Below are 26582 nucleotides of genomic sequence, written 5' to 3'. Positions count from 1 at the left end.
GATGTTGATGAATGCGCATTGGTCTCTGATTCTTTAGGCTAGGCAATCAACAAATAAATGAACATTATCTAAATCGAAGGAAAGGCCAATTCTGTTATTTTGTAAACATCTGAATGTATAATTAAAAAGTGTTTTTCCCCTTTCTACAATCTACTATAAATAAATAATATTTTTGTTTGTTGCTTTAAGCATACTATTTTGGTGTTCATTATATATCATGGGTTGAGCGGACGGTAGATGGGGAGGGGTATGACATATGGGGTCATCCATAAATGACGTCACGCTTTTTTTGACGATTTTTACCTCCCCCCCCTCCTCTCCGTCACACGTCGTCACAAAAGCCAGACCCCCCCCTAAAATGACGTCACACCTCAACCTACAACCCCCCTCAAAATTGCAGTTGAATTTTTTAAAAACATCGATATTTTTCCAAAATCTTGTCTAAACTATTACAATTTATTAAAACAGTTATCTAAAACGCGAAATAACGTCTAAAATTCGTTTTCTAACATTGCTTTTTTATAATGCAAAAATGTGACGTCGCAACATCTGACCCCCCCCCCCCCTCCCCCTCATCACACATCGTCACAAAATTACGGACCCCCCCTCCCCCCTACGAGTGTGACGTCATTTATGGATGACCCCTAAGTAGTGTAGGCCTAATAGGGCCTGTGGCAATTTTAATTATTTATATTTTTTAATAATATTTACTTTACTATTTTTCCATATATACACATATATATATATATATATATATATATATATATATATATATATATATATATATATATATATATATATATATATATATATATATATCGAAAAAATGATACAATTGACAACTATGTTAAAAATTTCAGAAATTCTATATTATGTGAACCGCACCGGATGAAACCATTTAGGGGGTGACACCAAGACACACAACTTGCAAGACATATAGAATAAAAATATTTTTTAACAGAGAAGAAAAAAGGATGTGACGCCATAAGGTGCCGCACCGGGTGACATCTGACGTCACGCTTTTTTACCTCTCCACTCTGTCACACGTCATCGCAAAAAGCCAGACCCCCCCCCCCCCCTAAAATGAAATCACACCTCAGCCTACAAGCCCCCTCCCAAAATCGAAATAACGGTTGGTTAAAACTCATTTTCTAATATTGCTTTTTATAATGCAAAAAAAATGACGTCACGCCATCTGAACACCCACCCCCTCATCACACACCGTCACAAAATTACGGACCCCCCTCTCCCCTACGAGTGTGACGTCATTTATGGACGACCCCTGGGGCCTATTTTAAGTTCGTGAAGCTTTGGGAAATGTAACGTTCAACGAAAAACAAAAAACGGAACAACAACATAAAATCTCACAAAAAACGTTTTAATAACAAGCTTCTATGTAACAATGCACTAAAAAGTAGAAAATAAATGATTTTCTTTAAATTTATAACAATACACTACTATTTAAATAACTATAAAGAAATGCGTGGATATCTTTATTAATATTTAGGAAGAGACCCACGCTTTTCTTTATAGTTTAAATTAAGTCAAATTTAATGTCAGATTGCATTGTCTTTATGTCTTGACCCACATGCCAACTTTGAACCGAATCTGTCAGAAGTGCCCAAAATTTCGCTCGGGCGTTTCGATCTAGACTGACGACAGACTGACGACAGATAAACACAGTAAGTTAAATAAAAGCTTGTAATAAATCAACCCAAACGTGTTGTATAACAGCTCTTCACCCGTCATGTAACAACCACGCAACGAAGATGGACAAAATCCACGGGCCTCCGATTTTATTCCCTTCATTAATTTTAGGAACGAAAAATTTTAACTGTCAAATGCCTAGCTATTTTAGTAACTAGAAATCAGTGCTCTCCCTTTTGCTCTAACACCATGAGTGACATCCCAAGGACTGATCGGTCTGTGGTGGTAGCGTTATTAGGTGATTGACAGTGAAAAGGCATTTATGGGGTTGGCTAGTGGCATAGGTGCTTCTGCCGTGGGCAGAGTTTCTTCCAGCCAGGCATCTCTTCTAACTGACAGATTTGTTTCAACGTTGGAACGTGGGTCAAGACATGAAGACAATGCAACATGACATTAAATTTGACTTAATTGGTTGCCTGATTAATTTTTTATGAATTTTTTTGCTATAGTGGACAGCCTAAAATGGTTTTTGAAGTGCAGCGTTTAGTTACTGCAACATTTAGTTTTCTTTATCCCAAATCTCTACTTAACTTCTCCGATATTGGTTGGGAATTAACGACTTCCCGTAACTGGAAGCAGTACTTACTGTATTTTCCGGTTTTTCCTTCTCAAAATCCGATGACTTGAGTGCCGTTTTAGCTAGGTGGATGGAACTTCATATTTAAATTAAATTGCATCGTATAATCAGATCTATTTCAACTTTTGAGTATTTTTTTTTTGACTTAAAATGGTACCTTACCTAATTACATTGTGAAAACAATGACTCTTGAGTACCGTTAAAGAAAGGTAATCGACATTTCATACAAAAGTATACGATCCTATGAGGTCATCCATAAATGACGTTACGCTTTTTAACGATTTTTTTGTTCAATACATCGATTTCTTTCTAAAATATTGACTGAGCTCGGTCAACATTGAGTATTTAATCAATGTCTATTACAATGGATTAAAACAGCTTTCTAAGACGCGAAATAACGGCTGAAAGTCAATTTCCAACAATCCTTTTATAAACTGCAAAAGTATGAAGTCACAACACCCCCCCCCCCCCAACTCATCACACATCGTCACAAAATTAAGAACCTCTCTCCCCCATGAGCCTGAGTATGACCCCCTTCCCCGAGGAGATGCCTGGAAGAAACTCTGAGTATGACGTCTCTTTCAACTTCTGAGCGATTCTCGGTAGACGGAAAAATGTACATTACTCTTGTTCTAATTTCTTTAAAAAAAGTGATTTCCCAACCCTTACGCGAAAAATTAGGGGAGCTCACAACCGCGTTATTTATTTATTTTTTTATGTGTTGTTCTATTTTTACAAGCTTTAGTTTTTTTTGTTTTGTTTTTGTGGGTTTGTAACTCAATTTAGACCAAATTTAATGCAGGGATTTCGTTCAAACTTTCCAGACACCTTCCACTGCGATGACAATACAAGTCTATCTATATTTTAATTTGATTTGATGTTTAATTAGTCATTATAAATTAATTAAACGGGGTCAAAACTAAGGGGAGATAAAAAAAATTAAATAACTATATATATATAGATTACTATATTAAATTTTAAAAAAGGGAAGATAACTAGCAAGACGCAATCACCATTACAGTTACAGTCTGGTGACAGTGGCGTGCAGACCTATGTAGATGCCCGGGGCAAAATCAAGCGGAAGATGCCCCTATATATATATATATATATATATATATATATATATATATATATATATATATATATATATATATATATATATATATATATATATATATATATATATATATAATTTATTTAAAAAAATGTACTTATCTTAATTGAGATGAAAACGTTGACTACAGCCAGCTAAATCCAAATGGAATGAATGGTTGGAACTTGGGAGAAGGGGGGGGGAGACAATTGCGGGACGGGTCGTGGTGGGGAGGGGGGGGCTGTGATGCACTACAAAAGAGTCTCATCCGGTATTGTATTACCACCCGGGACCGCAGGGACAAAAACGCTGTCCGTGTCTGCAATTAGGGCGTCAGATACGCCTTTATTAATGGGATGTTTCTCTCTTGGCCTGTTTAGGAATTCCTATAGTGTAACTAATACAGGTGAGAGTGTGCATTGAACTAGAGATGTTTCAGATTTTTCTCTCTAAACCACTTGGTCAAAACGTCAACTCTTTAAAGAGATGGGTGATGCTAGCTAGATACTCTCAAACTATCTTAACCTTGAATATAACAGAAGTGTACCTTGGTTGGCTAAGGGGTCATCCATTTACGACGTCCACACATTTTTGGGATTTTGGACCCACCCCCCCCTCCTCTTCCCTGTCCACAAACGTCCACTTTTGACGGACCCCCCCCCCCCCCATCCCGTGGACGTCCACACTGACTATAAGTTTTTGCATAATCTTCTTCCACTATTACTATTAAAGCTACTGCATTTAGTGTGTATATACTCTGAGTGTATATAGTGTTACAAATACTGGTACAAATGTGTTTTATTGTCCTTCGTGTCCCACACCTGAACAGGGACAGCTTGCTAACCCCCCCCCCCCTCCACCCCTCTCCCGTCTCACAACTGAACTGGGATGACCCCGCCTACCTAGAGAAGTGGTCGCCTGGGGAAACTTGTAATTGGATATCTTATTGTATTCCAGGTTAAGCCAGGGAATAGACCCAAGCTGGGTGGTTAAAGGGCCAGAGAGATAGGATAGTTGAATTTTAGCTTCGCTAGGAAATATTTTTCTTTCACACTACCAAAAATAATGTTAGATTTAATGTGTGGACGTCCACATTGGGCCAACCCCCCCTCCCCCTGTCCACACGCGTCCACAAAAGTCAATTTTTTTCGGACCCCCCCCCCCCCCCCCCGTGTGGACGTCATAAATGGATGACCCCTAAAGCTGCCAGCTTAAAAAAACATTTCTACATCAGACTGTTTAAAAATCCACTATGCTATGTCAGACCCTCCCTAGGCTTGGACGCGTTTTCACAAATTTAATACCCAAGTACGTCTGTCTAGTTCAGGTGGGGGATAATCCACTAACGGCTTCCATAGCCTAAAAACCCACACCGCATCCCCACATTTCATTACATCATTATGGGCTCAATAACTCTATAGATAGCTCTACTATTAACTGAAATAAAACTGGCTCTGCATGTGCTCCCAATTACTTTAAAGAAAGCTCTACTCAGAGTTAAAAACTTTAACTTTAACACTACTTAAAGCATGCTCCTCCTATTTGTAAAAATCAATATGGGCGCAATTATTCTGAATGATATCATTACAATGTATCGAAAACAATATGTTGATTCGTATTCTTAAGATTGTCGCTACAGTGTATCAAAAACATTATATGGGCATTCTTATTCTTAAGTATGCTTACATAATGCATGAAAAAAAATATATACTAATGGCTGCCAGTGGCTTAGCTACCGTAAAGCTAGAGTAAGCAAGGCATAGGGGCCCAAGGCAAATAGGGGCCATTTTCCTTCTTTTAAAAAGTTAAAACTTTTACATTGGAATTTTGATATTTATTTTATATAAATAATTTTTAAAAAATTAATGAAATCAAGTTTTTTTTCTACTGTAGAAATAATTTAATTTAAAAAAGGTCCCAAGTCCTTTCTTAGTGTACAGGCAGTGGCATTCAGTGTGGGGGAGGGCGGGCGACTAACATTAACATTGTTAATTTTTGCATAGGGGACCGAAAATCCTAGCTACGCCACTGAATGCTGCCCATACAATTTAACAAAAAAAAGTTATTACACTGCAAATGGCCATATATTTCACCAAAGATGCCCCAAAAATGTATAATAATAATATGGGCATAATTACCCTTTGGATGCCCTTAAAATGGATAATAATGAAGAAGTACATTAAAAAATAGCTTTAGAGATGCCCCCAATGTTAACAACGATGATTGGTGTAATTACTGTTGCATGTCCTTCGAGTGTAATACATGAATATAAGCTTAATTACTTTCAAGATGCCCCTACAATATATAAAATGAAGATGGGCATACTTACTGTATGGATGCCTTTAAAATGTATTATAAAATGAAGTGGGCATATTAGTAAATGCTCATAAAATATATTATAATGAATATACGAATAATTACTTTAAAGATGCCCCTATAGTGTATAAAAATAAATATGATTTAATTACTCGACGGATGTCCTTGAAAATGAGTATAACGAATACGCGCATATTACTTTAAAGATGCCCTTACAGTGCATGGGAATAACTTGGTCACAAGTACTCTAAACGATGCCCCTACACTATACTAAATAAATATGACACACATTTATTAATGGAATATCATTGACTTCCGTAAGACTACCCTTCACTGATGCCCGCTGTTTCTATATAAGTTTTGCCATACGGACAGTGTAATGTTAAAACGGCTGACAGACGATTGAGTGTTACAATTTTTTTGAGTGAGATCGCAAAACATGGAAAGTTACGATGACACCATGACACGACATATCACAACAATTTTTAAATTACTAAAAAAAAAAAAAAAAAAAAAAAAAAAAATTTAATTAATTAATTAAAATTTTTTTTTTTACCTCCGCTGGATGCCCCCCAGTGGTGGATGCCCGGGGCCTGGGCCCCGTCCGCCCCCCCCCCTCTGCACGCCACTGTCTGGTGAGCTGTGGTTCAAAAGAATGTTTACAGGTCGATCTAGCGAAAGCTAAGCCTACATATTAGAGGCAGATTATAAAGTTTTTAAACGATATGAAACTAAGGGGAGGTAACAAAATTAAGAACTTGCTGTCGTTTGTAAATTAAATACGGGGTACCGGCAATGAATGCTTTTAGTGGGCGGTGGTGGGAACCGCCGGTTTAAAAAAACAACTCCAGATCTATATATAGAAATCACGTGATAGCGTTCTAAGGGATGTATTATTTTAAAAAAAAATGTATTGTCAAATACTACAAATAGTTAAGATCTAGATCTTACGTAAATGTAGTTCTACATCTAGTAGTATAGTAATAGATATATATCTAGGATCTAGAGCTAGTTAGTCTAGATCTATATACTTATATAGGCGCCTCCTAGGATCTAGGTCTAGTCTAGTACTAGTCATATTTGTAATCTATCGTTTTCACTCATTTTTAGGTACGTAAAAAATCGCCCGCGACTAGCAATGTGAAAAACAGGTGACTCCTTAAATTTTAATAATTATTTCACATTTTGAGGAGGATTTATGTTTTGAAAAATACAAAAATATTTCCTTGTTTCATTTATATACTAATATATACCTGTTTTTATACCTGTTTATTTTTTTATTGTAAACTTATACTAAGTTATAGCCACTCTAACTTACAGATGGCCGCTTTTATATAGCAAATCCTGCTCGCAAACACTGCTGTTTAAAGATAATTTCTTGCTATATATATTGATATATTTAGCCATTGATTTACTATTTAGGTTTATTATTCATTTATCTATAATATTTGACACATATATATCACAATATACTTCTATTAAAGCCTTGACAATGAGGTAACTTTTTTGTATATTACTAGCGCGGGCGATTTTACATACCTAAAACGATAGATTACCAATTAAATTATTATATATTATTGTTATATAGATCTAGATATATAATGCTAAACAAAATAATGAGGAATTGGTTTATCATTGTTACTATTATTAGTAACCTTTTGTATCCAAAATGGATAATTGTAGAAGGTCTTCATTTCACTAAAAAAACAAACCCAATTGGTTATATTGTGTTTGATGATTCACAAGGACTTGAAAGACAATTTGATGGTATTGGTGGACTTAGTGGTGGAGGGGTAATATTTTATATTTATCATTACTCATTACTATTAATAAGATAATAATTAAGCCTACATTAGGCCTATCATTTTGTAATTAATCATTTGTTCTTTGTAACTTGAAGTGAATACTCATTAGGCCTACTAATAATCTAATATAGTATAGAGTCTAGATTTTTAGTCTAGAATAATAATACTATATTAATATTTATATAATATATAGTACCTATCTAATATAGATCCAATAATTGATTATAAGCATAAAAAAAATCTGATAAATTAATTATACTGAACAGATGATTGTAGTGAGGTTGTTTCAAGCACATTATATTTTTTGTAGTGACTAACTATTTGAACATTGACCTCAGCCAAGTTTTTTGAAATTTTTCAGGCTACCTCCAAGCTTCTGGTCAACTATCCACAACAACAGTTGAATGAAATACTTGATTATTTATTTAAAGTGAGTCTGCTACTGTTAATATTGCTAACAATTTAAATTATTATAGTTTAAATAAAACTAGCCTTTAGTTAGCCCTAATTGTTAATATCCATTGGTAAAACACTTTTCTTCATTGTTTTAATCATCAAATGTAGTGGCCTGATGTGTAGGGTGCTCTTTAAAATGAATATAGGTGCCATCTAGGGGAGGTGGGGGTGCTCCAGGTCACCAGAGCGCTGGTGTGCTGTAGGTTGCACTTGATGTAGTTTGACAATTGAATTAGGTAGTACCATTGACCTTATGTGCAGGGCGCCCAATCAACAAACTTTATGCACTTGGGTGTTGTCTTGGAAACTTGGGTGCTCATCCATATTCTTCTGCTGGGGTGCTGCACCTCCTACATTCTTTTTATATTGCAGAAACTTTTCCCAAGAGTATTCTCAACAACTTCCCAAAGTTTTATGGTGATCGAATAGGAGGTGTAGTAATGCATAAAATACAAAAAAGCAAAACTCAAAGACAGCCACACATATAAATGTACATATATATATATATATATATATATATATATATATATATATATATATATATATATATATATATATATATATATATATATATATATATATGTGTGTGTGTGTGTGTGTGTGTGTAGGCATATATATAGGCATATATCTTACAGCCAAAGCCCAAAGCATTGCAGAGGTGCTGTAGCCAATATGCAAACTAGGCTATGGTGTGATTGCATTTTAATTATTTTGACAGCAGTTACATAGGGAGAAATGCATTCTCTGTTAGAATAGCATTCTACATTGATGTAGACATGGACAAAAGGCTGACCTGGATAACAGGCAGACATTACAAAAACACCTAGAGGCAAACAAACCATAAGGTGGAGAAAGAAAACAGTCGACCCCTTGTTAGTTTCCCAATATAGCAAAATATGGATTACTCTATTCGATAGCCCCCCTCTATAGCAGTGAGACAGCCTTTAAACAATGAAAGGCAGCCATATCCACATGCATCCAGGAGGAATATCCAGTAGACAATGCACCAGTGGATGCTCCCCTTATATAATGAAAATAGGGGTCCAGGTGACTTGAGTAGACCAACCACCCTTCTTGACCAGATTATATGATAAATACCAACCAAATTATAACTACATTCCAGGTTTTCTAACATTGATGCTTACTAGCCATTTGTATACAAGTTTTATACTGTATTTTTATAATTAAATTAGATTATTAAAATTAGCATTGCTAAAAATTATGAAATATGAATTCCCCAGTAAAATTTGTTAAAACCTGTTGCACAAACGATAAGGCCTGTATTTAATGAATAACAAAAAATATTGATGGAAACATTTGCTTTTTAAGGGTTGAGGTAAATATAAAATTAAGACTACAGATTTAATTTTTTTTTGCTTGGAGGACTTGGGGAGGGGGGGTGTGAACACAAACAGCAATGTTTTGTATTACCATATCATTTTTCTGAAATTAAAAATGCAAGGATTAAGGGATGTGTTGCGGTTTAGGAAATTTAAAATGGTTTAAATTACCATTGTAACAATAAATTATACTATTGTAACAAAGACTAAAGATTGAGGACAAAAGAAAAATCAATTCTACTCAAAATGTTCTTATTTAGACTTTGGCTGGTTGCCCCAGCTAATTTCTAAACACAGAATAAGATTGGACATAGGCCTGTCTATGTACTGTTATATTGGCCACCAAACACAGAATAACATTGGACATAGGCCTGTCTATGCACTGTTATATTGGCCACCAAACACAGAATAACATTGGACATAGGCCTGTCTATGTACTGTTATATTGGCCACCAAACACAGAATAACATTGGACATAGGCCTGTCTATGTACTGTTATATTGGCCACCAAACACAGAATAACATTGGACATAGGCCTGTCTATGTACTGTTATATTGGCCACCAAACACAGAATAACATTGGACATAGGCCTGTCTATGCACTGTTATATTGGCCACCAAACACAGAATAACATTGGACATAGGCCTGTCTATGCACTGTTATATTTTCCACCAAACTCAGAATAAGATTGGACATAGGCCTGTCTATGCACTGTTATATTGGTCACCAAACTCAGAATAAGATTGGACATAGGCCTGTCTATGCACTGTTATATTGGTCACCAAACTCAGAATAAGATTGGACATAGGCCTGTAAGTGCTGCTATATTGGTCACCAAACACAGAATAAGATTGGACATAGGCCTGTCTATGCACTGTTATATTGGCCCCCAAACTCAGAATAAGATTGGACATAGGCCTGTAAGTGCTGTTATATTGGTCACCAAACTCAGAATAAGATTGGACATAGGCCTGTCTATGTACTGTTATATTGGCCACCAAACTCAGAATAAGATTGGACATAGGCCTGTAAGTGCTGTTATATTGGTCACCAAACTCAGAATAAGATTGGACATAGGCCTGTCTATGTACTGTTATATTGGCCACCAAACTCAGAATAAGATTGGACATAGGCCTGTAAGTGCTGCTATATTGGTCACCAAACACAGGATAAGATTGGACATAGGCCTGTAAGTGCTGCTATATTGGTCACCAAACACAGAATAAGATTGGACATAGGCCTGTAAGTGCTGTTATATTGGTCACTTTGCCAACTGGAGACTGGCTGGCTTTGATCATAACACTTACACATGTGTGTGTATATTGATAAAGATAGGGTTATTGATGATGTAGCCTATATTATTGTGTATACTTTGTGTATGACTAAAATAATTGTATTACAGCCTTATTTTGGAGCATCATTGCAAATTTTGAAAGTTGAAATTGGTGGTGATATACAAAGTACTGGTATGTTTTTTAATTTGATTTATTTTTATTTATTTTAATGTGGATCTTGAAAGAAAAAGTATTTATTTAATATAACGTTAATATAAAGATTGCTTTAGTTTCTGTAACAATGATTTATTTCTTGGATGAGTAGTTAGCCCAGGGCACAACTTTGAATGTGTAGGACCAGGACACAAACAGACCTGTTTAGCTTATTTAAACCTACCACAGGCCTACCAACTTTGAATGTGTAGGACCAGGACACAAACAGACCTGTTTAGCTTATTTAAACCTACCACAGGCCTACCAACTTTGAATGTGTAGGACCAGGACACAAACAGACCTGTTTAGCTTATTTAAACCTACCACAGGCCTCCCAACTTTGAATGTGTAGGACCAGGACACAAACAGACCTGTTTAGCTTATTTAAACCTACCACAGGCCTCCCAACTTTGAATGTGTAGGACCAGGGCACAAACAGACCTGTTTAGCTTATTTAAACCTACCACAGGCCTACCAACTTTGAATGTGTAGGACCAGGACACAAACAGACCTGTTTAGCTTATTTAAACCTACCACAGGCCTACCAACTTTGAATGTGTAGGACCAGGACACAAACAGACCTGTTTAGCTTATTTAAACCTACCACAGGCCTACCAACTTTGAATGTGTAGGACCAGGACACAAACAGACCTGTTTAGCTTATTTAAACCTACCACAGGCCTACCAACTTTGAATGTGTAGGACCAGGGCACAAACAGACCTGTTTAGCTTATTTAAACCTACCACAGGCCTACCAACTTTGAATGTGTAGGACCAGGACACAAACAGACCTGTTTAGCTTATTTAAACCTACCACAGGCTTACCAACTTTGAATGTGTAGGACCAGGGCACAAACAGACCTGTTTAGCTTATTTAAACCTACCACAGGCCTACCAACTTTGAATGTGTAGGACCAGGACACAAACAGACCTGTTTAGCTTATTTAAACCTACCACAGGCCTCCCAACTTTGAATGTGTAGGACCAGGGCACAAACAGACCTGTTTAGCTTATTTAAACCTACCACAGGCCTACCAACTTTGAATGTGTAGGACCAGGACACAAACAGACCTGTTTAGCTTATTTAAACCTACCACAGGCCTACCAACTTTGAATGTGTAGGACCAGGACACAAACAGACCTGTTTAGCTTATTTAAACCTACCACAGGCCTACCAACTTTGAATGTGTAGGACCAGGACACAAACAGACCTGTTTAGCTTATTTAAACCTACCACAGGCCTACCAACTTTGAATGTGTAGGACCAGGGCACAAACAGACCTGTTTAGCTTATTTAAACCTACCACAGGCCTACCAACTTTGAATGTGTAGGACCAGGACACAAACAGACCTGTTTAGCTTATTTAAACCTACCACAGGCCTACCAACTTTGAATGTGTAGGACCAGGACACAAACAGACCTGTTTAGCTTATTTAAACCTACCACAGGCTTACCAACTTTGAATGTGTAGGACCAGGGCACAAACAGACCTGTTTAGCTTATTTAAACCTACCACAGGCCTACCAACTTTGAATGTGTAGGACCAGGACACAAACAGACCTGTTTAGCTTATTTAAACCTACCACAGGCCTCCCAACTTTGAATGTGTAGGACCAGGGCACAAACAGACCTGTTTAGCTTATTTAAACCTACCACACGCCTCACTACAGGTCAGCTCTTTGGGCACACAAGCCATCCCAGAGATACAAGCCATGCTGGGAAACTTTGAGATGAGTTCCAGCTGTCAGTTTTAAGCCCACTCTATGGTGGTGTTTGGTAGGGTCACATGCACAGCTTATGCCAGTTTAGGCATACAGTGAGTAGACTCAGGGGAACTAAGGGATCAAGTGGTTGTCTGGCTACAAGACATGCAGGCTAAAGTTGATGCATTGGCAGCCATGTCATATTTCCTCCAAACTTATTGTAAAATCACAAGACAACTTTGATGAGAACCAAACATAATAAAAAAGGCCCCAGAAATAACACAAAGGAGACATGTGCCTGATGTGGAGGAATTTGTTTACGTTGAAGCCACCTACTAGTCTATATTGATGCCCTCTCTTTTACCACCCTGAGAGCAACTAGAAGCCACCTACTAGTCTATCTTGATGCCCTCTCTTTTACCACCCTGAGAGCAACTAGAAGCCACCTACTAGTCTATCTTGATGCCCTCTCTTTTACCTCCCTGAGAGCAACCAGAAGCCACCTACTAGTCTATATTGATGCACTCTATTTTACCACCCTGAGAGTACTAAAGTGCCTGGCGTCTAACACATACCTGACCCAGTACTATTTCCTTCTTCTGATCTGAGCTGCTATTGGCTTTGTCCTTTTTCAAAGGTCGCTGTAATGTTGGCTACCATCTCAATCCCATATTTCTGATCCATATACTAGACAGCCCTTGTCTGATCCATATACTAGACAGCCCTTGTCTGATCCATATACTAGACAGCCCTTGTCTGATCCATATACTAGACAGCCCTTGTCTGATCCATATACTAGACAGCCCTTGTCTGATCCATATACTAGACAGCCCTTGTCTGATCCATATACTAGACAGCCCTTGTCTGATCCATATACTAGACAGCCCTTGTCTGATCCATATACTAGACAGCCCTTGTCTGATCCATATACTAGACAGCCCTTGTCTGATCCATATACTAGACAGCCCTTGTCTGATCCATATACTAGACAGCCCTTGTCTGATCCATATACTAGACAGCCCTTGTCTGATCCATATACTAGACAGCCCTTGTCTGATCCATATACTAGACAGCCCTTGTCTGATCCATATACTAGACAGCCCTTGTCTGATCCATATACTAGACAGCCCTTGTCTGATCCATATACTAGACAGCCCTTGTCTGATCCATATACTAGACAGCCCTTGTCTGATCCATATACTAGACAGCCCTTGTCTGATCCATATACTAGACAGCCCTTGTCTGATCCATATACTAGACAGCCCTTGTCTGATCCATATACTAGACAGCCCTTGTCTGATCCATATACTAGACAGCCCTTGTCTGATCCATATACTAGACAGCCCTTGTCTGATCCATATACTAGACAGCCCTTGTCTGATCCATATACTAGACAGCCCTTGTCTGATCCATATACTAGACAGCCCTTGTCTGATCCATATACTAGACAGCCCTTGTCTGATCCATATACTAGACAGCCCTTGTCTGATCCATATACTAGACAGCCCTTGTCTGATCCATATACTAGACAGCCCTTGTCTGATCCATATACTAGACAGCCCTTGTCTGATCCATATACTAGACAGCCCTTGTCTGATCCATATACTAGACAGCCCTTGTCTGATCCATATACTAGACAGCCCTTGTCTGATCCATATACTAGACAGCCCTTGTCTGATCCATATACTAGACAGCCCTTGTCTGATCCATATACTAGACAGCCCTTGTCTGATCCATATACTAGACAGCCCTTGTCTGATCCATATACTAGACAGCCCTTGTCTGATCCATATACTAGACAGCCCTTGTCTGATCCATATACTAGACAGCCCTTGTCTGATCCATATACTAGACAGCCCTTGTCTGATCCATATACTAGACAGCCCTTGTCTGATCCATATACTAGACAGCCCTTGTCTGATCCATATACTAGACAGCCCTTGTTATAAAACCTAATTGTAAAGGCAGGGATGTCCTGACAGCCTTCAAAACATGGCCAGTGATTCTGTGCTCACAGGGTCAAACAGTGAGTAAAACAACATAATGATCAGGATCACAACAATATATAGGACACACTTTCTTTTTATAATGGATCAAAATAATGTGGAGCACAGACAAAGGCAACCAATACAAACTTAGACCAGCTTTCTACACAAATATTTGCCAAGTGTAGCCATAAGGCAATGAAAACTGAGGTTTCACTGTAAAATTAACTCTTTCAGACCGGAGAGTCAAAAGGTGGTTCAAGTTAGTCTGTTGCTCTGAATTCAGCCTACACATGGATAATGCTGTCAACTTTAGGCCCTCTCCTATTAATGAAACTCAAAAGAGTAAATGTTTTGTTTATCTTCCAGATGGAACAGAAGCATCCCATATGCACAACAGTTGGGAAGAAAATTATGAGAGAGGCTATGAGTGGTGGCTGATGAAAGAGGCTAAAAAGGTTCATTTTATTTTTATATTTTAAAATAATGTTTTTTGTGCTCAATTATAACAGGTTTCAAATTTGAAGTATATTTTAATGGACTGCCACCATTTGTTATTTCTTCAGAGAAATCCAGACATCAAGCTGTACGGTTTACCATGGGGCTTCCCTGGATGGCTTGGACAAGGAACTCAGTCACCATACACCAATGTTACAAAAACAGCTGACTACATTGTCAGGTGGATTACAGGGGCCAAAACTCAACATAATTTGACCATAGACTACGTTGGGGTAATTATATGTGAATAATGAAATATGTCACAAGAAAATTTTTTTTTTGAAATTCTGAAAATGTTTTTCTATTTCTTAGATCTGGAATGAAAGAAACTATAATATAGATTACATTAAGGTAGGACAGATTGTTCATAAAATAAAATTGTAATATAGAGTTCTTAAAGTAGAACAAAGTAATTAATTTTGTCTTTTAACACAATATTTTTATATTAATGCAGCAACATTTTACACTACTATTTATCATACTTATTATTATCCTTACAATTTTAAAGATGTTATCATTCAACTGTGAAGTAGAATTACAAAAATTTCTACTCAGTTTTATTTTATTGTATAGACCCTAAGGGCCATGTTAGACAGTAGAGGCCTTGAGAATGTGTCAATAGTAGCGTCAGATGGAGGCTGGGACATAGCTAATGATATAGAGACAGATGCTGTATTAGCCAGCGCAGTAGATGCTATAGGGTAATCTTTGTTTGATAATTTTCTTATAAATTATGTTCATGTAATCTTTGCTTGATATCTGTTCTTGTATGCCCATCTGCCACTATCCTGGCACCTACACCTGTTCTTGTATGCCCCAGCTGCCACTATCCTGGCACCTACACCTGTTCTTGTATGCCCCAGCTGCCACTATCCTGGCACCTACACCTGTTCTTATATGCCCCAGCTGCCACTATCCTGGCACCTACACCTGTTCTTGTATGCCCCAGCTGCCACTATCCTGGCACCTACACCTGTTCTTGTATGCCCCAGCTGCCACTATCCTGGCACCTACACCTGTTCTTGTATGCCTCAGCTGCCACTATCCTGGCACCTACAACTGTTCTTGTATGCCCCAGCTGCCACTATCCTGGTACCTACACCTGTTCTTGTATGCCCCAACTGCCACTATCCTGGCACCTACACCTGTTCTTGTATGCCCCAGCTGCCACTATCCTGGTACCTACACCTGTTCTTGTATGCCCCAACTGCCACTATCCTGGCACCTACACCTGTTCTTGTATGCCCCAGCTGCCACTATCCTGGCACCTACACCTGTTCTTGTATGCCCCAGCTGCCACTATCCTGGTACCTACACCTGTTCTTGTATGCCCCAGCTGCCACTATCCTGGCACCTACACCTGTTCTTGTATGCCCCAACTGCCACTATCCTGGCACCTACACCTGTTCTTGTATGCCCCATCTGCCACTATCCTGGCACCTACACCTGTTCTTGTATGCCCCAGCTGCCACTATCCTGGCACCTACACCTGTTCTTGTATGCCCCAGCTGCCACTATCCTGGCACCTACACCTGTTCTTGTATGCCCCAGCTGCCACTATCCTGGCACCTACACCTGTTCTTGTATGCCCCAGCTGCCACTATCCTGGCACCTACACCTGTTCTTGTATGCCCCAGCTGCCACTACCCTGGCACCTACACCTGTTGTTGTATGCCCCAGCTGCCACTATCCTGGCACCTACACCTGTTCTTGTATGCCCCAGCTGCCACTATCCTGGCACCTACACCTGTTCTTGTATGCCCCAGCTGCCACTGCCCTGGCACCTACACCTGTTGTTGTATGCCCCAGCTGCCACTATCCTGGCACCTACACCTGTTCTTGTATGCCCCAGCTGCCACTATCCTGGCACCTACACCTGTTCTTGTATGCCCCAGCTGCCACTATCCTGGCACCTACACCTGTTCTTGTATGCCCCAGCTGCCACCATCCTGGCACCTACACCTGTTCTTGTATGCCCCAGCTGCCACTATCCTGGCACCTACACCACTCAAGAATCCATCAACACTGGCAAACAGCTTTGGGCATCTGAAGACTACAGTACATTTAATGATGAAGTGGGCGGTGGATGCTGGGCCAGGGTAAGAGAATTATCTCATCATTGAGTCAATTCAGAAAAATTAGAGCATTTGAATAAGTTTTCTTTTACAACTGTTTGAGTCATGCATAGTATTTCATGAGGTATTCTTTTAATTTTTTCCCCAGATTTTGAACCAAAATTATGTAAATGGATATATGACAGCGTAAGCAGTATAAATGACTTAAACCATTATGGCATTGGCTACATCTTTATCTGTTACCATTAAGTCATGGATTTAGTTTCTACTTTGAGCACTTATATCTTGGCACAACTGGCTTAAGATATTTGCAATCCAAGATTTATTTTGGCTTTTTTTGTAATTGGTGGTAAAATAATTTCTTTACATACATTTTTATTTTTATTTTTTGTTTACTGGTAAAGCTGATATAATAATAATCTTCATTGATTTTTGAAATATTTAATTTCAGAACTATATCATGGAATTTGATAGCCAGCTACTACAATGGCCTTCCCTTCTATAGAGATGGTCTCATGACTGCAGTAGAGCCCTGGTCTGGGAATTATGTTGTAGAGACTCCTATATGGCTCACTGGTAGGCCCTCAATACATCCTATATGGCTCACTGGTAGGCCCTCAATACATCCTACATGGCTCACTTAGTAGGCCCTCAATACATCCTATATGGCTCACTGGTAGGCCCTCAATACATCCTATATGGCTCACTGGTAGGCCCTCAATACATCCTATATGGCTCACTGGTAGGCCCTCAATACATCCTATATGGCTCACTGGTAGGCCCTCAATACATCCTATATGGCTCACTGGTAGGCCCTCAATACATCCTATATGGCTCACTGGTAGGCCCTCAATACATCCTATATGGCTCACTGGTAGGCCCTCAATACATCCTATATGGCTCACTGGTAGGCCCTCAATACATCCTATATGGCTCACTGGTAGGCCCTCAATACATCCTATATGGCTCACTGGTAGGCCCTCAATACATCCTATATGGCTCACTGGTAGGCCCTCAATACATCCTATATGGCTCACTGGTAGATCCTAAATACATCCTCTGTGGCTCACTGGTAGGCCCTCAATACATCCTATATGGCTCACTGGTAGGCCCTCAATACATCCTATATGGCTCACTGGTAGGCCCTCAATACATGCTATATGGCTCACTGGTAGGCCCTCAATACATGCTATATGGCTCACTGGTAGGCCCTCAATACATGCTATATGGCTCACTGGTAGGCCCTCAATACATCCTATATGGCTCACTGGTAGGCCCTCAATACATCCTATATGGCTCACTGGTAGGCCCTCAATACATCCTATATGGCTCACTGGTAGATCCTAAATACATCCTCTGTGGCTCACTGGTAGGCCCTCAATACATCCTATATGGCTCACTGGTAGGCCCTCAATACATCCTATATGGCTCACTGGTAGGCCCTCAATACATGCTATATGGCTCACTGGTAGGCCCTCAATACATGCTATATGGCTCACTGGTAGGCCCTCAATACATGCTATATGGCTCACTGGTAGGCCCTCAATACATCCTATATGGCTCACTGGTAGGCCCTCAATACATCCTATATGGCTCACTGGTAGGCCCTCAATACATCCTATATGGCTCACTGGTAGATCCTAAATACATCCTCTGTGGCTCACTGGTAGGCCCTCAATACATCCTATATGGCTCACTGGTAGGCCCTCAATACATCCTATATGGCTCACTGGTAGGCCCTCAATACATGCTATATGGCTCACTGGTAGGCCCTCAATACATGCTATATGGCTCACTGGTAGGCCCTCAATACATGCTATATGGCTCACTGGTAGGCCCTCAATACATCCTATATGGCTCACTGGTAGGCCCTCAATACATCCTATATGGCTCACTGGTAGGCCCTCAATACATCCTATATGGCTCACTGGTAGATCCTAAATACATCCTCTGTGGCTCACTGGTAGGCCCTCAATACATCCTATATGGCTCACTGTGAAATTATTTTTTTATATAGATTTCTTATACCTGATTTTTAGTCCATTGCTTTCTTTGCAGCAAGAATAACACAACAAATATAACAATGTAACCTTTTAAATATAACTTGTGCATTAGCTTACAATAAAACTTATAAAAATACACTTCTCATTAACTTGACATTTGTTTGTCCAGCCCACACGAGCCAGTTCACATCCATTGGTTGGAAGTACTTAAAGCATGGCTTTGGAGTTGGGAAACTTCCTTATGGCGGATCTTATGTAGGGCTGGTCAGTCCAACTGGTGACCAGCTCACTATTGTCATTGAGACTATGGTAAGATTTGACTGCTGGTCAAGTTTGCTTCATTGAGACTATGGTAAGATTTGGCTGCTGGTCAAGTTTGCTTCATTGAGACTCTGGTAAGATTTGACTGCTGGTCAAGTTTGCTTCATTGAGACTATGGTAAGATTTGACTGCTGGTCAAGTTTGCTTCATTGAGACTATGGTAAGATTTGACTGCTGGTCAAGTTTGCTTCATTGAGACTATGGTAAGATTTGACTGCTGGTCAAGTATGCTTCATTGAGACTATGGTAAGATTTGACTGCTGGTCAAGTTTGCTTCATTGAGACTATGGTAAGATTTGACTGCTGGTCAAGTTTGCTTCATTGAGACTATGGTAAGATTTGACTGCTGGTCAAGTTTGCTTCATTGAGACTATGGTAAGATTTGACTGCTGGTCAAGTTTGCTTCATTGAGACTATGGTAAGATTTGACTGCTGGTCAAGTTTGCTTCATTGAGACTATGGTAAGATTTGACTGCTGGTCAAGTTTGCTTCAATGGTAGTAATGCAATTTTTATAACTTTTAGTCTGGCTAAGGACTTAACATTTTTAAAAGAAAATGTGTTAACTTGAACAATGTGGTTCCACTTGTTTACATGAGCAGACCCACAATCACTCCATCTGTATCAGACCCAGCTTGCAGCCATACAATGTCTACCCTCAAGAGGTTACCATTACCCTGGCTGGAAGCTTTGTAAGTTTCTCCATCTACCTTTAACCACATAGAACATGTAGCCCTTTAACCATATAGAACATCTAGGCCTTTAACCATAAAGAACATGTGATGTTGTAAAGCTGCTGCTAGAAGTGTTGTGTGATGTAGTAAAGCTACTGCTTGAAATGTTGTGTGATGTAGTAAAGCTACTGCTAGAAGTGTTGTGTGATGTAGTTAAGCTACTGCTTGAAATGAAAGAAGTGTTGTGTGATGTAGTTAAGCTACTGCTAGAAGTGTTGTGTGATGTAGTTAAGCTACTGCATGAAAGAAGTGTTGTGTGATGTAGTTAAGCTACAGCTAGAAGTGTTGTGTGATGTAGTTAAGCTACTGCTTGTAATGAAAGAAGTGTTGTGTGATTTAGTTAAGCTACTGCTAGAAGTGTTGTGTGATGTAGTTAAGCTACTGCTTGAACTTGAAATGAAAGAAGTGTTGTGTGTTGTAGTTAAGCTACTGCTAGAAGTGTTGTGTGATGTAGTAAAGCTACTGCTTGAAATGAAAGAAGTGTTGTGTGATGTAGTTAAGCTACTGCTTGAACTTGAAATGAAAGAAGTGTTGTGTGATGTAGTTAAGCTACTGCTTGAAATGAAAGAAGTGTTGTGTGATGTAGTTAAGCTACTGCTTGAAATGAAAGAAGTGTTGTGTGATGTAGTTAAGCTACTGCTTGAAATGAAAGAAGTGTTGTGTGATGTAGTAAAGCTGCTGCTTGAAGTGTTGTGTGATGTAGTTAAGCTACTGCTTGAACTTGAAATGAAAGAAGTGTTGTGTGATGTAGTTAAGCTACTGCTTGAAATGAAAGAAGTGTTGTGTGATGTAGTTAAGCTACTGCTTGAACTTGAAATGAAAGAAGTGTTGTGTGATGTAGTTAAGCTACTGCTAGAAGTGTTGTGTGATGTAGTTAAGCTACTGCTTGAAATGAAAGAAGTGTTGTGTGATGTAGTCAACCAACTTGTTTCTTTCAAGTCTAATGTCACTGCCATGAATGTCTGGTACAGCAAGCTTGGATTTAATGGAGACGAAGACATCATGTTTCAAAAAAAGGAACCCCTTCAGGTATTTCTAACAGCTTTAGTCAACTGCAAGAGTAAATAGTCTTGCTGTTTACTCTTCTTGCCCTTAAACAATCCTGATAGTGAACATTGCAGTTAGTTAACAATTTTAGTTCACATGTTGCCACTACTTTTATTTAGGCAGCGTCATTAAATGTGAAATGACTATCTTTGTCCAACTTTAAATGTGAAATGACTGTCTTTGTCAAACATTAAATGTGAAATGACTGTCTTTGTACAGCTATCTGCCTCTTCAAGTGTTTACTCTGCTAAAAGGTCAACTCTAATCAAATTAGGTTGATAATTAAAGATGGTTTTAAAGGTCAAAGCTAATCTAATTAGGTTGATAATTAAAGATGGTTTTAAAGGTCAAAGCTAATCTAATTAGGTTGATAATTAAAGATGGTTTTATTTTAAAGGTCAAAGCTAATCTAAGTAGAAAAAAAAAACTTAGATTGTTTCAAGGGTATTTCAGATGAACTTTATCACCAGATAAAACAGCTAATCTCATACTTTTTTCTTATGTTAATCTCAAGATAACATTTTCAAGCTAAAATATCCCTCCAGTACTTGATGTCTCCCTTATTTATCTCCTTGATTTCTGATCTGTATTTCTTCATTAACCAAGAAAGCTTGTGTTGTGGACCTGTGAGCTCCAAAGGAAAATCTCTCATCTAGTTAGTGTTGCTGGGCTTTTTGTTGATGTACTGCAGGCTTTATTTAGAGCAGTCTCACATCTATGTTTGGCTTAACAAACATGGGCAGATCAAGTAGAGTGGGGACCAATAAGCAGGGGCAGCTCTTCTCTGGTGGCTGGGGAGGGGCATCAATACAGTTAGTCAAGTCAGAAAGTCACAGTTAGTCAAGTCAGAAAGTCACAGTTCTTATAATTTTAAAAACACATTTGTTTAGTGTCTATTTTGAAACCCTACTACTACTAGTGTAAAAATGGCTCTGTTATTTTATTGTTGTTTAATCCACTTTATTATTGTTTGATCCACAGTTCAGAAGTGGTCAAGCAATTCTTGCTTTAGGTTTAGATGAAGTGTTTACATTAACCACATTGGCTGGTGGCCAGAAAGGACTATACCCAGACCCACCAGCTTCTAAGCCGTTTCCTCTGCCATATTTTGATAACTTTGAAGGTAATCTTGAGTGCTGGGTCATTGTTTTATTTCAGATATGTCAATTTTCTTACTTGTGTGTTTAAGCTGTTGTTTAATAAGGTCAGATGATGCTTGCGATAAGTGTCAATTTTCTTACTTGTGTATTTAAGCTGTTGTTTAATAAGGTCAGATGATGCTTGCGATAAGTGTCAATTTTCTTACTTGTGTATTTAAGCTGTTGTTTAATAAGTCCAGATGATGCATGAAATAAGTGTCAATTTTCTTACTTGTGTATTTAAGCTGTTGTTTAATAAGTCCAGATGATGCATGCATTTTTTTTATTCATGCCCACTGTTTTGTGGGTTAAAAATCCCTTGGCAAGTTTAAAAATTGGGTCATTACTTGAAAAAACTGCTTTTGTACAAAGTAATGTTATCAGCTTTCCATACTAGCTTTAGAAGCTACTTAGTTTATTTTGTTATCATTCATAATTATCTCTGAGAGTTCTTGAGAGAATAAAATGTGTAAGTGTATTGTTATCAGATACGTTTTCAATCTCTGCTCTAGGTTATAGCTTGTATCAAGAACCTTTTAACTTAGCTCAACAAACAGGCTCTTATGAAGTTGTAAATAATGGTAGCAGCAATGTAATAAGACAGATGGTGCTTAACACGCCTGTAGTCTGGTGTGATGCTGACATGGGCAATAAATCACTCAGTATAATAGGTGATCAAAGTTGGTAAGAAGATTTGACAGAGATGTTACTTCCTTTTTCTAAGAAAATGCTTTTTCTTCCCCATGTGAAAAAATATTTTCACCAAAACTTTTATTTCAATTTTTATGTATTTGAAATTTATCACCTTCAGCTAAAAAAGACTTTGAAAAAATGTGTTTGTTGTCAAAAACATGGTTGAGCATCCTGTTCAAAAATGGCAGCTCATCCTGTTTCTGACAAAAATAAATACATTTCTTTTCCTGGTCCGTTCCATCCATCTCTGTTTAGCTGGGACTGCCATGTCTCTAATGGGCTTTCTTTCCAATGCTTTTCCTTGATAATAGTAGCAGTAGCACAGTCCTAACTTGGTATGGATTCTTCAATTGAATTACATGTTGTTAAAGTAAACACAGTTGTTTTTGTAATATCTATTAATTATCAGAGCTTCTTACTGTAGACCGTCATTTTTACAAGTAAAGAGACACTTGATAAGTTCTTGGTGCTGCTGTCAAATATATAAGAAGCAGGAATTCAAGTTGAACTCTAAACATTTATCAAATATTTAAGAAGCAGAACTTCAAGTTGAACTCAAACAAAACATTTATCAAATATTTAAGAAGCAGAATTTCAAGTTGAACTCAAACAAAACATTTATCAAATATTTAAGAAGCAGCACTCAATCAAAACATAATACATTTTGATTTACCCAGTTTCATGTTAGAAATAGATTCTTGCACCTAATGAAAAGAGAAACATTTCTTTCTTGAAAGATCTGAAGTTGGCAGACCCCTGTTCTAGACTCTGTACAAGACAGTTTTGAACTTGGCAGTTGCTTCAGTTGATGCCCTGCTTCAGTTGATGCCCTGCTTCAGTTGATGCCCTGCTTCAGTTGATGCCCTGCTTCAGTTGATGCCCTGCTTCAGTTGATGCCCTGCTTCAGTTGATGCCCTGCTTCAGTTGATGCCCTGCTTCAGTTGATGCCCTGCTTCAGTTGATGCCCTGCTTCAGTTGATGCCCTGCTTCAGTTGATGCCCTGCTTCAGTTGATGCCCTGCTTCAGTTGATGCCCTGCTTCAGTTGATGCTCTGCTTAAATTTTATGTTATCATTTGTGTTAACCTGCTTTCACATATTATCCTTTGTGTTAACATGCTTTTACATATTATCCTTTGTGTTAACATGCTTTCACATATTATCCTTTGTGTTAACATGCTTTCACATATTATCCTTCAAGTTAACATGCTTTTATATATAATCTTTTGAGTTAACATGCTTTTATAAATAATCCTTTGTGTTAACATGCTTTTATATATAATCTTTTGAGTTAACATGCTTTTATGTATAAAACTTTTTATCAACATGCTTTTATATATTATCATTTGTATCATCATGCTTTAAATGCTAATTCTGAATAGAATATTTGTTATTCTGGGTAGTTCTATACATACTGTCTGTGGTGTAGAGAATTTAGTTCCCTGCCTAAAGTCCAACCTTTTTTTTTATCAGTGAATTTTTTTCACACTCTAGTTATAGCTAAAAGAAAGCTAAAAAATAAATGTATATTCCAAATCTTGTAATTAGAAAGCCACTGTACTTTATGAATGATTTGACACCATGTTTATATTGATTGATATTATGCACCAATGGCTTTTAAAATAAATTTAATCTGTGGTGTATGCAGCAATAAATGACATAACACAATATCCTAATGGGATCTGATAACACAATATCCTAATGGGATCTGATAACACAATATCCTAATGGGATCTGATAACACAATATCCTAATGGGATCTGATAACACAATATCCTAATGGGATCTGATAACACAATATCCTAATGGGATCTGATAACACAATATCCTAATGGGATCTGATAACACAATATCCTAATGGGATCTTTTAACACAATATCCTAATGAGATCTGATGAATGCGCTTACTTATTTTCTACCAGGGGTGATGTCTATATTGAGCTGAGCTACAACATTCCTTCAGTGAATGCCACTAGTGGTGTGTTCATAGCAGCTCGAGTTGACCGAGGGGGGTGTGGAGCTAATTCAGCTCAAGGCTTTTTTTTCTTTGTGCTACAGGCTGGGACTTACGTTTTGGCCAATAATTTAGGTAAGATCTTTATGGAGGAAAGTTGTTCAACTTCTTAAAAACAGCTTTTGTTTTGTAACATAAATTTTATTGTAACATCTGTTTTATTGTAACACCTGTTTTATTGTTTGTTTTACTGTACCATTTCCTATTGTTTCAGCAAGAACATGTTTTACTATACCATTTCCCATTGTTTCAGCAAGAACATCTGTTTTACTGTACCATTTCGCATTGTTTCAGCAAGAACATGTTTTACTGTACCATTTCCCATTGTTTCAGCTAGAACATGTTTTACTGTACCATTTCCCATTGTTTCAGCAAGAACATGTTTTACTATACCATTTCCCATTGTTTCAGCTAGAACATGTTTAACTGTACCATTTCCCATTGTTTCAGCTAGAACATGTTTAACTGTACCATTTCCCATTGTTTCAGCAAGAACATGTTTTACTGTACCATTTCCCATTGTTTCAGCAAGAACATGTTTTACTGTACCATTTCCCATTGTTTCAGCAAGAACATGTTTTACTGTACCATTTCCCATTGTTTCAGCAAGAACATGTTTTACTGTACCATTTCCCATTGTTTCAGCAAGAACATGTTTTACTGTACCATTTCCCATTGTTTCAGCTAGAACATGTTTTACTGTACCATTTCCCATTGTTTCAGCAAGAACATGTTTTACTGTACCATTTCCCATTGTTTCAGCTAGAACATGTTTAACTGTACCATTTCCCATTGTTTCAGCTAGAACATGTTTAACTGTACCATTTTTATTGTTTCAGCTAGAACATGTTTAACTGTACCATTTTTATTTTTTCAGCAAGGACATCTGTTATACTGCAAGGACCTTTAGTTAACCAGCCTGGCTGGCACACACTGGCTCTGCTTGTTCAGGTAAACTCAACTGTTTTGTCATATTTAAGGACAGTTCTTAATGCTGTCTCTTGTCATATTTAAGGACAGTTCTTAATTCTAACTTTCTAAGCAAAAATATAGATTTACTTGTGTTTCTGGAAAAATCTTATTAAATTTATTTTACTTAAAACATTTGCACAACAGTAATAACATAACAAACAAATCTGTTTGACTAATAGTTCTTGTTTTGGTGTTTTAAAAAATGATTTGTTACCTATGATAACGGAGTAAAAAACTCAACATTTTTATCCCTAGGGTAATGCTGTTGCTGGTCTCTGTGATGGGAATGTCATTTTTGATGTGAACTTGCCCAGCAAGCCTGCTAATGGCTTTGCTGCTTTAGGTACTGACAGCTACGGACTAGCCGAGTTTGACAATCTTTACCTGACCGATGCATTAGACGGTCTCAGCAGAATCAACAAGCTCAAGACTTCTGGCTCCAGCAAGTTAACTTTTGTTGGAGAACGTCTTCTAAATGTTTGATCCATCAGAACTTTTTCTTTTTCACTATTGATGTGTAATACCACTATTGCATCATTAAAATAAAATAATTTTTTTACAGTTTTTAATGGAATTTGTTTTGTCTATTAAAAGTAACTTCATTTGTTTGCTGGTTTTC

General features: G+C 38.0%; 1 protein-coding gene across 7 annotated transcripts; it reads left to right on the top strand.

Annotated features, from left to right (window-relative positions):
• Positions 1-6341: 6341 nt before the first annotated feature.
• On the top strand, positions 6342-26527 carry LOC131956539 (galactocerebrosidase). Of its 7 annotated transcripts, none has more exons than XM_059321098.1 (19): positions 6342-6358; positions 7377-7486; positions 7860-7928; positions 10698-10761; positions 14841-14929; positions 15038-15202; positions 15282-15320; positions 15543-15670; positions 16951-17068; positions 17193-17230; positions 17496-17620; positions 19217-19356; positions 19970-20059; positions 21041-21130; positions 22130-22271; positions 22800-22971; positions 24900-25066; positions 25869-25942; positions 26219-26527. In XM_059321098.1, the coding sequence occupies exons 1-19, from the start codon at positions 6349-6351 to the stop codon at positions 26444-26446; spliced, it is 2058 nt and encodes a 685-aa protein (XP_059177081.1). In that variant the 5' UTR covers positions 6342-6348; the 3' UTR covers positions 26447-26527. The 7 variants fall into 7 exon arrangements, with proteins under 7 accessions (XP_059177081.1, XP_059177074.1, XP_059177049.1 ...); XM_059321091.1 differs by lacking the exon at positions 6342-6358 and adding an exon at positions 6404-6434; XM_059321066.1 differs by lacking the exon at positions 6342-6358 and adding an exon at positions 6620-6650 and having other exon boundaries at positions 7282-7486.
• The last annotated feature ends 55 nt before the right edge of the window (positions 26528-26582 follow it).

Source organism: Physella acuta, unplaced genomic scaffold (assembly GCF_028476545.2).
Source record: "Physella acuta isolate Inbredline_101_S28 unplaced genomic scaffold, ASM2847654v3 ptg000079l, whole genome shotgun sequence".
NCBI classification, from domain to species: domain Eukaryota; kingdom Metazoa; phylum Mollusca; class Gastropoda; family Physidae; genus Physella; species Physella acuta.
Note: the sequence above shows the minus strand (reverse complement) of the source record. Positions and strands in the feature narration are given on the sequence as shown.